The sequence below is a fragment of the Salvelinus sp. IW2-2015 genome, linkage group LG22 (assembly GCF_002910315.2).
Source record: "Salvelinus sp. IW2-2015 linkage group LG22, ASM291031v2, whole genome shotgun sequence".
NCBI classification, from domain to species: domain Eukaryota; kingdom Metazoa; phylum Chordata; class Actinopteri; order Salmoniformes; family Salmonidae; genus Salvelinus; species Salvelinus sp. IW2-2015.
The window spans coordinates 11,002,316-11,020,142 of record NC_036862.1 but is presented as its reverse complement, the minus strand read 5'-3'; the positions used below and the strand labels follow the sequence as shown (position 1 = coordinate 11,020,142).

General features: G+C 45.7%; 1 protein-coding gene across 1 annotated transcript in view; it reads right to left on the bottom strand.

Moving 5' to 3' along the window:
- The window catches only part of igsf11 (immunoglobulin superfamily member 11), a 106,485-nt gene that overhangs the window by 68,168 nt on the left and 20,490 nt on the right, over nucleotides 1-17,827 (bottom strand). Inside the window, exon 2 of the mRNA XM_024014127.2 lies at nucleotides 13,066-13,095. Coding sequence (XP_023869895.1) covers nucleotides 13,066-13,095 — 30 coding nt within the window. The remainder of the gene's footprint in view (nucleotides 1-13,065; nucleotides 13,096-17,827) is intronic.

The window sequence follows — 17,827 nt, the reverse complement described above, 5'->3', positions numbered from 1 at the left end:
GGACATGCATTATTCACAGATTCCACTATGGCATGGCGTGGTCCAAATCATCCCCAAAACAAATTGCTTCATAATTACTTAGTATATCAATGTGTTGCCTGACATTACTCATTCCCTCCCAGATAAGATATGACAGACCATGACTTGAGGCTTAAAGCACATGGCGGCTCAAAGCTACTGGCTGGGTTTCTGAAATTACAGCAAGGCACTTAACAGGCTAGACCACAACCACCACCAGCACCACCACCACCACCACCTTTCTGTGTGTTTTACTTATGCTGTGGCACTACAGAGTTTCTTTCGGGGCCTGTACATTAATGTACGAAGCATACAAATGATTGGAATAATATGATTTATGAAACATTTGTAGGAATGTATTGGAGTGCAAAAATGTTATTCCTGTACTTCCGCTGAGCAGCCTGTTTGTGTGTGCGCGCGTGTGGATGTGTGTGTAAGCACATTTAGTGAGTTTACTGACTCAGATGCAAGGCTGAGTGAGTCTTCCTGACACAAGAACAAGTCTTACTTAATGGCCCAAGGTTTACCAAAACCCCATTCACCTGTAATTGATCTGACAGCAATCTCCAGCCGCAAGCCTCTGTAAAGTGGCCTATGATTCACATCCATCCCCAACACGCGGATATTGACAACCAGGGACTAAGCCACCTGCCTAGTAACAGAACACAGCTATTAGCTTACCACTAACTGCTCTCCGATTCCAGAAGGGTCTACGGTTTACGGTTTGATCAACATTTCAAGGTTTCAAGTTGCAATGTCACGTGCACAAGAACAGTGAAATGCCTTTCTTGCAAGTTCTAAACTCAACAATTCCATATTTACAACGTGCAGGGATACTGGAGTGATAGAGGTAGATATATACAGTTGAAGTCGGAAGTTTACTTACACTTAGGTTGGAGTCATTAAGACTCGTTTTTCAACCACTCCACAAATTTCTTGTTAACAAACTATAGTTTTGGCAAGTCGGTTAAGACATCTACTTTGTGCATGACACAAGTAATTTTTCCAACAATTGTTTACAGACAGATTATTTCACTGTATCACAATTCCAGTGGGTCAGAAGTTTACATTCACTAAGTTGACTGTGCCTTTAAACAGCTTGGAAATGTCCAGAAAATGATGTCATGGCTTTAGAAGCTTCTGATAGGCTAATAGACATAATTTCAGTCAATTGGAGGTGTACCTGTGGATGTATTCCAAGGCCTACCTTCAAACTCAGTGCCTCTTTGCTTGACATCATGGGAAAATCAATAGAAATCAGCCAAGACCTCATAAAAAAAACTGTAGACCTCCACAAGTCTGGTTGTGCTCTCTCCACTGGCTTCCAGTTGAAGCTCGCATTCGCTACAAGACCATGGTGCTTGCCTACGGAGCTGTGAGGGGAACGGCACCTCCGTACCTTCAGGCTCTGATCAGGCCCTACACCCAAACAAGAGCACTACACGTTCTTCCATACCCCTCTGGCCTGCTCGCCTCCCTACCTCTGAGGAAGTACAGTTCCCGCTCAGCCCAGTCAAAACTGTTCACTGCTCTGGCACCCCAATGGTGGAACAAACTCCCTCACGACGCCAGGTCAGCGGAGTCAATCACCACCTTCCGGAGACACCTGAAACTCCACCTCTTTAAGGAATACCTAGGATAGGATAAAGTAATCCTTCTAACCCCCCCCCCCTTAAAAGAGTTAGATGCACTATTGTAAAGTGGTTGTCCACTGGATATCATAAGGTGAATGCACCAATTTGTAAGTCGCTCTGGATAAGAGCGTCTGCTAAATGACTTAAATGTAAATGTAAAAATGGTTCATCCTTGGGAGCAATTTCCAAACGCCTGAAGGTACCACGTTCATCTGTACAAACAACAGTACGCAAGTATAAACACCATGGGACCACGCAGCCATCATACCGCTCAGGAAGGAGACGCGTTCTGTCTCCTAGAGATGAACGTACTTTGGTGCGGAAAGTGCAAAATCAACCCAGAACAACAGCAAAGGACCCTGTGAAGATGCTGGAGGAAACAGGTACAAAAGTATCTATTATCCACAGTAAAACGAGTCCTATATCGACATAACTTGAAAATCCACTGCTCCAAAACCACCATAAAAAAAGCCAGACTACGGTTTGCAACCGCAGATGGGGACAAAGATCATAACTTTTTTTGTCCCACTCATCCCGGAGGAAAAGAGAGAGAAGAAAAAGACGAAGAAAGAAGAGAAAGAAGGGAGGAAGAGAGAAATGTCCTCTGGTCTGATGAAACAAAAATAGAACTGTTTGGCCATAATGTCCATCGTTACGTTTGGAAGAAAAAGGGGGAGGCTTGCAAGCCGAAGAACACCATCCCAACCGTGAAGCACGGGGGTGGCAGCATCATGTTGTGGGGGTGCTTTGCTGCAGGAGGGACTGGTGCACTTCACAAAATAGATGGCATCATGAGGCAGGAAAAGTATGTGAATATATTGAAGCAACATCTCAAGATACCAGTCAAGAAGTTAAAGCTTGGTCGCAAATGGGTCTTCCAAATGGACAATGACCCCAAGCATACTTCCAAAGTGGTGCAAAATGGCTTAAGGACAACAGAGTCAAGTTATTGGAGTGGCCATCACAAAGCCCTGACCTCAATCCTATWGAAAATTTGTGGGCAGAACTGAAAAAGCATGTGCGAGCAAGGAGGCCTACAAACCTGACTCCGTTACACCAGCTCTGTCAGGAGGAATGGGCCAAAATTCACCCAACTTATTGTGGGAAACTTATGGAAGGCTACCCGAAATGTTTGACCCAAGTTAAACAATTTAAAGGCAATACTACCAAATACCTATTGAGTGTATGTAAACTTTTGACCCACTGGGAATGTGATGAAAGAAATACAAGCTGAAATACATCATTCTCTCTACTATTATTCTGACATTTCACATTCTTAAAATAAAGTGGTAATCCTAACTGACCTAAAACAGGGAATTTTTACTAGGATTAAATGTCAGGAATTGTGAAAGACTGAGTTTAAATGTATTTGGCTAAGGTGTATGTAAACTTCTGACTTCAACTGTATATAGGGGTAAGGTGAATAGGCATCAGGATACAGAGAATTTATTTTACTAGGCAAGTCAGTTAAGAACAAATTCCTATTTTCAGTGATGGCCTAGGAACAATGCCTTGTTCAGGGGCAGAACGACAGATTTCTACCTTGTCAGCTCAGGGATTTGAACTTGCAACCTTTCGGTTACTAGCCCAACACTCTAACCACTAGGCTACCCTGCCGCCCCAGTATCAGCAGATTAAATTAAGATTGTATGTGAGTGTGTGTGCGTGTGTGTAGAGTTAGTATGTGTGCATGTTATGTGTGTGTTGGAGTGTCAGTGTGCGTACGTGTGTAGAGTCCTGTGAGTGTGCATAGAAACAGTGCAAAAATAAAAACTGAATACAAGGGTTAACTCAGATAGTCTGTGTAGCCATTTTGTTAGCTATTTAGCAGTCATTTCGGCTTGGGGACAAAAGCTGTTCAGGAGCCTGTTGGTGTCAGACTTCATGCARCYGTACCGCTTGCCGTGTGGAAGCAGAGCGAACAGTCTATGGCTTGGGTGGCTGGAGTCTTTAAAGATTTTCTGGGCCTTCTTTTCACACCGCTTGATATAGAAGTTCTGGATGGCAGGGAGCTCGGCCACAGTGATGTACTGGGCTGTCCACACCACCCMCTGAACAGCATGCAATCAAGGGTGGAGCTGTTGCCATACCAAGCTGTCAAGATGCTCTCAATGGTGCAGCTGTAGAACTTTTTGAGGTTTTGAGGGCCCATGCCAAACTTTTTCAACCTCCTGAGGGGGAAGAGGCGCTTAGGAACTTCCTAAAGGAGCTGTGATCTGCAGCACACCCTTACCAGGCCTCTCCACAGAGGCACCAGAGACAGCGCCTCCAGATCTCTGGATAGGAGGGGGGAGGTGCTCCAGTTAAATGCTGCCGTCCGGGGACGTGTGGAGGCAGTTTGTTTACAGATCCTATTACTCTGACGCGGCAGGCTCTAAATTAGCTGTCCCTTAGCGCGACGCTAATCGTCTCTGAGCTCTGGCTGTGAGGTTATGCCTCACCGCCAGCACCAGCAGCAGGTGGGGCCCACGGGGAGAAGGGAAGGATGGGGAGGGGTAAGGGGGGAGAAGGCGGGGAGGGAAGAGGGCGAGGGTAAGCAGGATGGTTAGCTGTACACCTTCACCCCAGTGAACGCCAGACACAACCCCATCTCCGGTTCTTTGATAATGTCATCATTATGTCATCATTTGATACTAATGTACACTACATGACCAAAAGTATGTGGAGACCTGCTCGTCGGCCATCTCTTTCCAAAGTCATGGGCATTAATGTGGAATTGGTCCCCTCTTTGCRGCTATAACAGCCTCCACTCTTCTGGGAAGGCTTTCCTCTAGATGGTGGAACATTGCTGTGGGAACTTGCTTCCATTCAGCCACAAGAGCATTAGGGAGGCCTGGCTCGCAGTCGGTGTCCCAATTCATCCCAAAGGTGTTTTGATGGGGTTGAGATCAGGGCTCTGTGCAGGCCAGTCAAGTTCTTCCATACCGATATTGACAAACCATTTGTGTATGGACTTCGCTTTGTGCACGGGGGCATTGTCATGCTGAAACAGGAATGGGCCTACACTAAACTGTTGCCACAAAGCTGGAAGCACAGAATCGTCTAGAATGTCATTGTATGCTGTAGCGTTAAGATTTCCCTTCACTGGAACTAAGGGGCCTGAACCATGAAAAACAGCCCCAGACCATTATTACTCCTCCACCAAACTTTACAGTTGGCACTATGCATTCGGGTAGGTAGCGTTCTACTGGTATCCGCCAAACCCAGATTTGTCTGTCGTACTGCCAGATGAGTAATCACTCCAGAGAACACGTTTCCACTGCTCCAGAGTCCAATGGCGGCGAGCTTTACATGACTCCAGCCGACACTTGGCTTTGCGCATGGTGATATTAGGCTTGTGTGTGGCTTCTGGGCCATGGAAACCCATTTCATGAAGCTTCCAACGAACAGCTATCCTGCTGACGTTGCTTCCTGAGGCAGTTTGGAACTCAGTAGTGAGTGTTGCAATCGAGGACAGACAATTTTTATGCGTTGTGCGCATCAGCACTCAATGGTCCCATTCTGTGAGCTTGTGTGGCCTACCACTTCGCGGCTGAGCCGTTGATGCTCCTAGACGTTTCCACTTCACAATAACAGCACTTACAGTTGACCGGGGCATCTCTASCAGGGCAGGAATTTGACGAACTGACTTGTTGGAAAGGTGGCATCCTATGACGGTGCTACGTTGAAAGTCACTGAGCTCTTCAGTAAGGCCATTCTACTGCCAATGTTTGTCTATGGAGATTGCATGGCTGTGTGCTCGATMTTATACACCCGTCAGCAACGGGTGTGGCTGAAATGATCGAATCCACTAATTTGAAGGAGTGTCCACATACTTTTGTATATATAGTGTACATAATAAATCTAACAGCACAATTATAGGCCTACTTGCTATTTGGTTTTCTAAAAAACAAATACAAAGGTGGATTTTTAAGAAGCCACTGCTCATCTAATCATCAGAAGACAGATGTTTATTTCAGATGTTTAGTGCACATTATGTGTTGTGACACTTCATTAATGAGTGGGGCCCGGGTCTTTGGGTTTGACCCGGGTGGGTACACACACTTAGGTGTTATGATTCACGAGAATCAGTATTTTTTTTGTTCTGCTCTGCCTGTGCTAATTAGTACTGCCTAGAGGGTCTATGGCTAGCTAGCACGCTATGAGGGTCTATGGCTAGCTAGCACTGCCTAGAGGGTATATGACTAATTAGCACTGCCTAGAAGGTCTATTGCTAGCTAGCACTGCCTAGAGGGTCTATGGCTAGCTAGCACTGCCTAGAGGGTCTGTGGCTAATTAGCACTGCCTAGAGGGTCTATGGCCTAAGTAGCACTGCCTAGAGGATGGCTAACTAAGCACTGCCCTGGTAGCGCGTCAATGGCTAGCTAGCACTGCCTAGAGGGTCTATGGCTAGCTAGCCACTGACCTAGAGGGTCAATGGCTAGCTAGCACTGCCTAGAGGGTCTATGGCTAGCTAGCACTGCCTAGAGGATGGCTAACTAGCACTGCCTAGAGGGTCTATGGCTAGCTAGCGATGCCAATTTATGGTTTCATGGGATATCAGACAACTTCAATATTTGAATTGTAAGTGGCATGAGTGGTATGCATTTCACATATTGTGATATATGTGGTTGTTTTACCTACTTTAGCTGAATGCACTGATTGTAAGTCACTCTGGATAAGAGCGTCTGCTTAATGAAGCAAATGTAAAAGTATGCACTGTAAAGTCCCAGTCAGACATATACTCCAGAGAACAGAGATCTATGACCGATTGATCCGGGAGAACAAAGCACCATAGTGATTCCTTTAAACATACACCATACATCCTGTATCAATTTTCTCTCTGAACTTTGTATCTTAACTTTGTATCTGATCTTTGTATCTGATCTTTGTATCCACTAGTAGTAATCAAAAAGGAAGTGGTGAACTGTATTGTTGTCTATGTAGGTTGTGTTCTCTACTGTATGTAACCTCTTCCAGTAGGATCTGGCGCTGGGTTGGTTGAGTGGTATGTTCGTTTTGTTTAGTGTCTCCCAGGAGTCCGAGTCTATCTGTGATCTACAGTGTGTTGCGGGTTGGGTCAAGCGGTCTTGCTCTACATTTATTCTCTCCAGAGTCTGGGTCAGAGTTGTGAGGAATGAGTGGTATGAGACACGGCCAAGTAGCACCTCTGCTAACAGTCTGCTAGACTACCAATGACACATCCGGAGATGGCAGCAAATACACTATACTGTAGCACAAACCTATGGTGTGCTAAGGAATTTAGATACGGTACGGGGCTTTCAGCTACCAAGGAACAAATCCTTACGAATGTTGCCATATTAACATTTATCATACAGTTCCTCTGAAAACTATTAGTAGATTTGAAGCATCTGATTTCTACAGTTTATTTTCCATCATCAAATCCTCCTGTGCGGAGCTTTCCCCTGTTCTCTACCAATGTGCTTATACACACTGTATAACATAGAGAATTTGCAACTTATTGCAGCCGTGTTTCAATCTCAGACAGACAATGTGTTAAGCGGAGCCGGCTGTCTGACACCTCCGACTTCAATTTTGGGAATAGAGGATTCATCACCTCATTACTGCAACACTGCTTCACTTTGGCAGCAGTGCCCATTGTCCCTGCAGATTAGCACAATTAAATGTGGTTGAATTGAGTCCTAATAAASATTTAATGGGTTCCTTGTACTAAGAACCTCCACATTATAATATATCCAAGCTGAAAGCGGATTACTCAAAAGTGCCTTTCAGCATTCAATAAGGAGCGAATTTTTCAATAACCAATGACTATTACAATAATCCGACATTCAAATCACTGTAAGGATAATTAACTCGTGGTTGCTGTATGTCAAGCGGAATTACGTCATTTGGATATTGGCCTTTGTTAAACTGCAATGGGTTCGCTGGATAGCTAGCTACTGTAGGCAGTTGGAATCCACAATCCACACCACACTGCAAAAGCTTATAGGCTTTTGTTTATGTTTTTCTTTGACGGTCTCTGGTTTATCATATAATTTCAGGAAAAAGCAAATTACACGGAGAAAAGCCCTTGTGATATGGAGCAAAGAGACTGTTCCCTGTGAGTGGATATCTATCATTAGCAGAGCCGTGTCTGATGATGACACGTCTATCTCTGTTGAGGTATAGATGGCTTTATCAAGTACTCACATGCCCCCAACCTAGGAGTCTGTCATGTACCAGTATGCCGAGGTGAGTACGGAGTCAGGCGCAGAACACAGAACMGAGTAAAATAACGTACTTTACTCGGAAAATAATCAACCATAAATTCCACGCAGGGAAAACACACCATAACACAGAAGACTAATAACACTAGACAAGGAACAATCACGCACAAAACATAATGAGAACCAGAGGGTTAAATAGGGAAATAATAATAACGTAATGGGAACCAGGTCTGTAAAATCAAGACAGAACAAATGGAACAAGAAACGTGGATCGGTGGKAGCTAGAAAGCCGGTGACGACGACCACCGAACGCCGCCCAAACAAGGAGAGGCACCAACTGCGGCGGAAGTCGTGACAGAGTCACCCCTAGTTTATTTGATCGTTCCTCCATAATCCATTCAAAACCATTGGTAATGGTTTATGATACGTTCATGCTAGAGTGCTGTCTGGCGTTTGTTACAGACTCTTGATATGTTGAGCCTACGTAAACCGCACTGCAGCAGTACACATAAGGTCATATTGTTGACTGTTTTGTTTCTCCCTGACAGCCATAACAATGTTTACTTGATAATGTAGCAAATATAACGCTTACTAAGCCAACATTAAATTAAATTCTGAAAGGAAATGTAGCTACTGGATAAAACAGTAACATACATCAGACATTAGTTAGGCTTAAGCACCAGGCCCAATAATATGCTACTGGTCASTAGCCCAGAGTAAGGGGCCTACAGGTTTGGCAGGAAGAAACCATACTCAGACCAGAGTCCAGATTATATTTCCAGACTGGATCTCCAATAGTATGGGATGGGATGGGGGTGGAGGGAGAGAGAGAGATATATATATATTTATACAGTTGAAGTTGGAAGTTTACATACACTAAGGTTGGAGTCATTAAAACTCGTTTTTCAACCACTCCACAAATGTCTTGTTAACAAACTATAGTTTTCACAAGTCGGTTAGGACATCTAATTTGTGCATGACACAAGTAATTTTTCCAACAATTGTTTATAGACAGATTATTTCACTTATAATTCACTGTATCACAATTCTAGTAGGTCAGAAGTTTACATACACATGGTTGACTGTGCCTTTAAACAGCTTGGAAAATTCCAGAAAATGATGTCATGGCTTTAAAAGCTTCTGATAGGCTAATTGACATCATTTGAGTCAATTGGAGGTGTACCTGTGGATGTATTTCAAGACCTACCTTCAACCTCAGTGCCTCTTTGCTTGACATCATGGGAAAATCAAAAGAAATCAGGTAAGACCTCAGAAAGAAAAATGGTAGACCTCCACTGTCGCTCCCGCTCTCCCCCCCTCCCCGGCGCTTGAGATCGCCAGGCTGCCCTGCATCATGCACTCCTATCATCCATTACGCACACCTGACTTCCCTCGTCACGTGCATCAGCGATATTGGACTCACCTGGACTCACTCATCACCTGTTATTACCTCCCCTATATTTGTCAGTTCCCCAGCTCTGTTCCCCGCTTCTGCATTAATTGTTTTTGWTACTCTTTTGCTGACACTGTTCCTGTCTCGTTACATGTCCGTTCCTTATTAAATGTTTGACTCCCCGTACCTGCTTCGTCTCTCCAGCGTCATTCCATGTGACAGAATGCAGAAGCCAATATACGAAGCATCGGGGAGTACTGGCGTTCCGGTTGGTATGGTGGCATCGACTCTGGGTCGCCACCGATGGAACCGGGGGTGCCTAGCCAGCTCGTCGCGCTTCCACGCCCTAGCTGGCTCGAGAGGTTTCCTTGGCTCGGATGGCTCGGATGGCGCCCATCCCACGTCGGACCTCAGCCGGATCATCAGTTCTTGTTCGCCCAGCCGGTCCATGAGGTTTATTTAAATTTTTTGGTGATGTCGGGGTTGATTCCGCCGCCGATGGAACCAGGGGTGCCTAGGCAAGCTCGTCGGGCTCACGAGGTTTCCTTGCTTCCCATACCACGTCACACTCCACCGGATCTTCGGGCTCCCTCTCTGCAGCAGGATCGACGGGCGTCTTGCCTCAGCCGGATRGTCGGGCTTCCATGCCTCAGCCGGTTCGCCAGGCTCTCAAGCTCCTGCTGGTTCGTTGAGCTTCCACGCCCCAACCGGCTTGCCCAGCACCCATGTCTCGGCCGGTTCGCCAAGGTGGGACGCCGGGTGGCGCCCCTAAGGYGGGGGGGGGGGGGGTACTGTCACGTCTGCAACCCTCGCTCACCCCCCTGGCGCTTGAGGGCACCAAGCTGCCCTGCATCACGCACTCCTATCATCCATTACGCACACCTGCCTTCCCTCGTCACACGCATCAGCGATATTGGACTCACCTGGACTCACTAATCACCTGTTATTACCTTCCCTATATTTGTCAGTTCCCCAGCTTTTCCCCGCTTCTGCATTAATTGTTTTTTGTTTGTGTTACTCGTTTTCTGACGCTGTTCCTGTCTCGTTCCATGTCCGTTCCTTATTAAATGTTTGACTCCCCGTACCTGCTTCGTCTCTCGAGCGTCATTCCATGTGACATCCACAAGTCTGGTTCATCCTTGGGAGCAATTTCCAAATGCCTGAAGGTACCACGTAAATCTGTACAAACAATAGTACGCAAGTATAAACACCATGGGACCACGCAGCCGTCATACAGCTCAGGAAGGAGACGAGTTCTGTCTCCTAGAGAACGTACTTTGGTGCGAAAAGTGCAAATCAATCCCAGAACAACAGCAAATGACCGTGTGAAGATGCTGGAGGAAACAGGTACAAAAGTATCTATATCCACAGTAAAACAAGTCATATATCGACATAACCTGAAAGGCCACTCAGCAAGGAAGAAGCCACTGCTCCAAAACCGCCATAAAAACAGCCAGACTACGGTTTGCAACTGCATATGGGGACAAAGATCATACTTTTTGGAGAAATGTCCTCTGGTCTGATGAAACAAAAATAGAACTGTTTGGCCATAATGACCATCATCATGTTTGGAGGAAAAAGGGGGAGGCTTGCAAGCCGAAGAACACCATCCCAACCGTGAAGCATGGGGGTGGCAGCATCATGTTGTGGGGGTGCTTTGCTGCAGGAGGAACTGGTGCACGTCACAAAATAGATTGCATCATGAGGGAGGAAAAGTAAGTGTATATATTGCTGCAACATCACAAGACATTAGTCAGGAAGTTAAAGCTTGGTCGCAAATGGGTCTTCCAAATGGACAATGACCCCAAGCAGACTTCCAAAGTTGTATTGGAGTGGCCATCACAAAGTCCTGACCTCAATCCAATAGAAAATTTGTGGGCAGAACTGAAAAAGCGTGTTCGATCAAGGAGGCCTACAAACCTGACTCAGTTACACCAGCTCTGTCACCAGCTCTGTGGAATGGGCCAAAATTCACCCAACTTATTGTGGGAAGCTTGTGAAAGGCTACCCGAATTGTTTGACCCAAGATAAACAATTTAAAGGCAATGCTACCAAATACTAATTYAGTGTATGTAAACTTCTGACCCACTGGGAATGTGATGAAGGAAATAAAAGCTGAAATAAATCATTCTCTCTACTATTATTCTGATGTTTCACATTCTTAAAATAAAGTGGCGATCCTAACTGACCTAAGACAGGGAATTTTTACCAGGATTAAATGTCAGGAATTGTGAAAAACTGAGTTTAAATGTATTTGGCTACGGTGTATGTAAACTTCCGGCTTCAACTGTATATAGAGAAAGAGAGAAAGAGAGAGGGAGAGAGAGAGGGGTGCTAAAACATAGTACAGGAGACAGCAGATGGTGGGGATTATTCGGGACTAAAATACTCTGGGATCCACTGAGGGAGGCCAGAGACATAAATCGCAACAAGACTCCATCTGCTACAAATACCCATAAAAGCAGGACGAACTGTTAAATCGACTAGCYTGCCTCCGCGTCTATAGATATTCCTGTTGTTTATTATTTTTATTTGCCTCACACCATCCATGCTGCCTCATTACCTACATAAATCGTACGATTGTTAGGCATTAACGACAATAAATACTAATAGTAATAATATGAAAATAACAGCCGTGCCCAGGGGAACTAAAGAGCAGAGAGGGGAAGGGAATTCCCAACAMTTCATTATGACTGTCCATACAAAATGTTAGAGCACACAAACACACTCTTCATTTACTGAGATTAGGACCAGCTCTATACTAAAGCCAACATCATCATGATTCACACTCTGTAGTCAATATGAATTAACTGGTTATGGCTGTTTACATACTGAATATGTGCAGGCGGGTCCTTTATTATTGGCACCCTTGATAAACATGAGCAAAAAAGATTGTATAAAATAAATACAAATACTGAGATATATTATATGCAACAACAAAAAAATAGGGAAATTATATTATATTAATACAATTGCTCAGAGAAAGCTTTTGTTTAACAAGTAATAAAAACAAATCTCAAAAAGATAGGTCAAAATGATTGGCACCCCTGTTTTCAATACTCTAGCACCCTCCCCTTATGACYTTGAAAGAACACATTGGGAAGGATCTTGGACCATTCCTTCATACAGAATCTTTCCAGATCCTTGATATCCTTTGTCTGCTCTTCTGGACTTCCCTCTTCAATTCAAACCACAGGTTTTCAATGGGGACTGAGATGGTCATTGCAAAATGTAGATTTTGTGGTCAATTCACCATTTATTTGTGGATTTTGATTAGTGCGTGAGTTATTGTCTTGTTGGAAGAGATCCACTTATGACCAAGCTTCAGGTTTCTGGGTAAAATGTACTAATACTAGGTCAAGTTTGTGATGCCGTTTACCTTAAAAAGGGCCCCAGGAACAGATATTGTTTTGCTTCTTATTAAACAAATTATCTTTCTCTGAGCAATTGCAATCGTATAAAATAATATAATTTCCCAAAAATGTTCAGCATACAATATAGCTCAATATTTGTATTTATTTATAAAATATTTTTTGCTGATCTTTGTTTTTAGTGCCAATAATTATAGACCTGGCTATATAAAGTGTAATGCTTTAACAGTACATAGGGGAAGAATGTGACTAATTTCGAATCAAATGAATGAGTTACCAATCCTAAAAAAGGGTTTAACTCAAACAGTGCTTTTGACAGTACTAGTGTCACACCTGAACATCCAAGCGACGTTCTCATCTTGGCATGCATTCCAATGCGTCTCCACCACTTCACCCTACTCTTAGTGGAAGGATTCTGCACAATCAATGATCATATATGGTATTTATTCAAGAATAATCTAAAACTGTGTTGAAAAAGGTACCTGTTCCTGTGTGCAGATCAAATCTTGAACCTGAGAAAAGATAACAAGAAAATAACGTAATGAGTATTGAAGCAAACCCAAGCATGCATGTAAAAGAGCTCAGGCCTTTACATTGTAAAGATAAAGTAATGCAAATATGTATTTCAAGAACACGAACAGATGTTGGTTTTCATAAGGCAATGCAACCCTGTCTGCAGTGAATTCCTGGTGGGGCACCTTGTCAAGTGTAATTGTTCTTGTTCTATTGAGCTCATGCAGTCAAGGGAGTCAGATTTTAGAGCCCTGGAAAAAGAAAGGGACACTAATTGATGGCAAACTCAATGCACACTGCTCTATTTGTTGCCGTCAGAATACATAGATTTATTTTCCATATGCTGTTTGACATGGGATACTTAATTAAAAACGTCTCCCGGTACAGTAGGTAATGTAATTACAGTTCATAGATCTGCCCCCCATCACCCCCATTATCCCCAGAGCTCACATTGCAAATGGGGAAAAAGCACTACTGAGTGAATCGTATGCCAAACAGATCAAAATAACTCGATGGCACCACTGACTGGTTTTCCACAATGTGCCAATACAATGACCAGTGTCATCACCATTACGATTGGCTGCAATTGACCACATTGTGAGTTAACCTTACAGGCATAAGTCAGGCGTCATGATACAGGGAAATGAAGTCTAGTTTCTATAAGTACTGGAGGGCTTTCATAATCATAATAATACTTATTGATATATATCTACCCCACAGCTTGTGTATACAAAGTGCATGATAACAAATATTTATTACATGCATTGCATCTGCATTTTGATAAGCGTTTAATAATGTATGCTATAGGAATTAGAACATTCATATTTAATATGCATCGCAGAGGAATGCAAGCTAATGCAATACCACCTACAGTTGAAGTCGGAAGTTTACATACATCTTAGCCAAATACATTTAAACTCAGTTTTTCACAATTCCTGACATTTAATCCTAGTAAAAATTCCCTGTCTTAGGTCAGTTAGGATCACCACTTTATTTTAAGAATGTGAAATGTCAGAATAATAGTAGAGAGAATGATTTATTTCAGCTTTTATTTCTTTCATCACATCCCAGTGGGTCAGAAGTTCACATACACTGTCACGGCCGTCGAAAGAACTGGACCAAGGTGCAGCGTGGTGAGCGTACATATTCCTTTATTTAAGAATGACGCCAACAAAAACAAACCATACAAAAACGACCGTGAAGCTAAATGGCTATAGTGCCACAAACAAAGTTAACCTCCCACAAAGACAGGTGGGAGAAAGGGCTACCAAAGTATGGTTCTCAATCAGAGACAACGATAGACAGCTGTCCCTGATTGAGAACCCTACCCAGCCAAAACATAGAAATACAAATAATAGAACTAAAGAACATAGAATACCCACCCCAAATCACACCCTGACCCAACCAAATAGAGACATAAAAAGGGTCTCTAATGTCAGGGCGTGACAGTACCCCCCCCAAAGGTGCGGACGCGGCCGCAAAACCTGAACCTATAGGGGAGGGTCTGGGTGGGCATCTATCCGCGGTGGCGGCTCAGGTGCGGGACGCAGACCCCGCTCCACCACTGGCTCACCCCACTTTGGTGGCACCTCTGGTGCGGGGACCCTCGTCGCCAACCCCGGACTGGGGACCCTCGTTGAGGGCCGCGGACTGGGGACCCTCGTTGCGGGCCCCGGACTGGGGACCGTCGCTGGGGGCCCCGGACTGGAGACCGTCGCTGGGGGCCCCGGACTGGCGAACGTCGCTGGGGGCTCTGGACTGGCGAACGTCGCTGGGGGCTCTGGACTGGCGAACGTCGCTGGGGGCTCTGGACTGGCGAACGTCGCTAGGGGCCCCGGACTGGCGAACGTCGCTGGGGGCTCTGAACTGGAGAACATCGCTGGAGGCTCCGGACTGGAGACCGTCGCTGGAGGCTTCGTGCCATGACTCCTCACTGGAGGCTTTGTGCCATGGATCATCACTGGAGGCTTCTTGCCATGGATCATCACTGGAGGCTTCTTGCCATGGATCATCACTGGAGGCTTCTTGCCATGGATCATCACAGGAGGCTTCTTGCCATGGATCATCACAGGAGGCTTCTTGCCATGGATCATCACTGGAGGCTTCGTGCCATGGATCATCACTGGAGGCTTCGTGCTATGGATCATCACTGGAGGCTTCTTGCCATGGATCATCACTGGAGTGAGGAGACGTATGGGCAGTCTGGTACGTGGAGCTACCACAGGACTCACCAGGCTGGGGAGACATACAGGAGGCCTAGTTCTGGCAGCAGGCACAGGACTCACCAGGCTGGGGAGACATACAGGAGGCTTAGTTCTGGGCGCAGGCACAGGACTCACCAGGCTGGAGAGACATACAGGAGGCCTTGTCCTTGGCAGAGGCACCTATCTCAAGGCCATCAGACTGTTAAACAGCCACCACTAACATTTAGCGGCCGCTGCCAACATACTGACTCAACTCCAGCCACTTTAAAAATGGGAATTGATGGAAATTATGTAAAAATGTACCACTAGCCACTTTAAACAATGCCACTTTATGTTTACATACCCTACATTACCCATCTCATATGTATATACTGTACTCTATATCATCTACTGCATCTTGCCATCTTATGTAATACATGTACCACTAGCCACTTTAAACTATGCCACTTTATGTTTACATACCCTACAGTACTCATCTCATATGTATATACCGTACTCTATACCATCTACTGCATCTTGCCATGCCGTTCTGTACCACCACTCATTCATATATCTTTATGTACATATTCTTTATCCCTTTACACTTGTGTGTGTGTATAAGGTAGTAGTTGTGGAATTGTTAGGTTAGATCTTGTTGGTTATTACTGCATTGTCGGAACTAGAAGCACAAGCATTTCGCTACACTCGCATTAACATCTGCTACACTGTGTATGTGACTAATAAAAATTGATTGATTTGAATTTGATTTGTATACACTGGGCCGTGGAGGCGCACTGGAGGTCTCGAGCTTAGAGCCTGCACAACCCGTCCTGGCTGGGTGGTTATCTACACCCTGCAAATGCGGGACGCTGGCACAGGACACACTGGGCTGTGCAGACGTACCGGAGACACAGTGCGCAGAGTCGGCGCAGGATATACTGGGCTGAGGAGGCGCACTGGAAGTCTGGAGAGCAGGGCTGGCATAACCCCTCCTGGCTGGATGCTCACCCTAGACCCGGCAGATGCGGGGAGCTGGGATGTATCGCACCGGGCTGTGAACGCGCACCGCATAACTGTGCGCTCCACCGCATAACTGTGCGCTCCACCGCATAACACGGTGCCTGACCAGTACGACGCTCGTCACGGTAAGCACGGGGAGTTGGCTTAGGTCTATAACCCGACTCTGCCAATCTCCCCATGTGCCCCCCCCCCCAAAAAAATTATTGGGTCTGCCTCTCGGGCTTCCTTGCTAGCTGTGTTCCCTCGTAACGATGCCGCTCCGCCTTTGCTGCCTCCAGCTCCTCCTTGGGACGACGATATTCCCCAGCCTGCCTCCATGGTCCTTTACCGTCCAGGATTTCCTCCCCCTTACCACGCTGCTTGGTCCTTTTGTGGTGGGAGGTTCTGTCACGGCCGTCGAAAGAACTGGACCAAGGTGCAGCGTGGTGGGCGTACATATTCCTTTATTTAAGAATGACGCCGACAAAAACAATAAACCATACAAAAACGACCGTGAAGCTAAAGGGCTATAGTGCCACAAACAAAGTTAACCTGCCACAAAGAGAGGTGGGAAAAAGGGCTATCCAAAGTATGGTTCTCAGAGACAACGATAGACAGCTGTCCCTGATTGAGAACCCTACCTGGCCAAAACATAGAAATACAAATAATAGAACTAAAGAACATAGAATACCCACCCCAAATCACACCCTGACCAAACCAAATAGAGACATAAAAAGGCTCTCTAAGGTCAGGGCGTGACATACACTCAACTAGTATTTGGTAGTATTGCCTTTGAATTGTTTAACTTGGGTCAAACGTGTCGGGTAGCCTTCCACAAGCTTCCCACAGTAAGTTGGGTGAATTTTGGCCCATTCCTCCTGACAGAGCTGGTGTATCTGAGTCAGGTTTGTAGGCCTCCTTGCTCGTACACGCTTTTCAGTTCTGCCCACAAATTTTCTATAGGATTGAGGTCAGGGCTTTGTGTTGGCCACTCCAATACCTTGACTTTGTTGTCCTTAAGCCATTTTGCCACAACTTTGGAAGTATGCTTGGGGTCATTGTTCATTTGGAAGACCCATTTGCGACCAAACTTTAACTTCCTGACTGATGTCTTGAGATTTTGCTTCAATATATACACATAATTTTCCTGCCTCATGATGCCATTTATTTTGTGAAGTGCACAAGTCCCTCCAGCAGCAAAGCTGCAAAGCCACCAGTTCCGGCACCACGCACCAGGCCTACTGTGCGCCTCAGCAGGCCAGAGTCTGCCGTCTGCCCAGCGCCGACTGAGCTACCCATCTGCCCAGAGCCGCCTGCGCTGCCCGTCTGCCCAGCGCCGCCTGCACTGCCCGTCTGCCCAGCGCCGTCTGAGCTGTCCGTCTGCCCAGCGCCGCCTGCGCTGCCCATCTGCCCAGCGCCATCTGAGCCGTTCGTCTGTCCTGAGCCTTCAGAGCCGTCCGTCAGTCAGGAGCCGCTAGAGCCGTCCGTCAGTCAGGAGCCGCTAGGGCCGTCCGCCAGTCAGGAGCCGCCAGAGCCGCCAGTCAGGAGC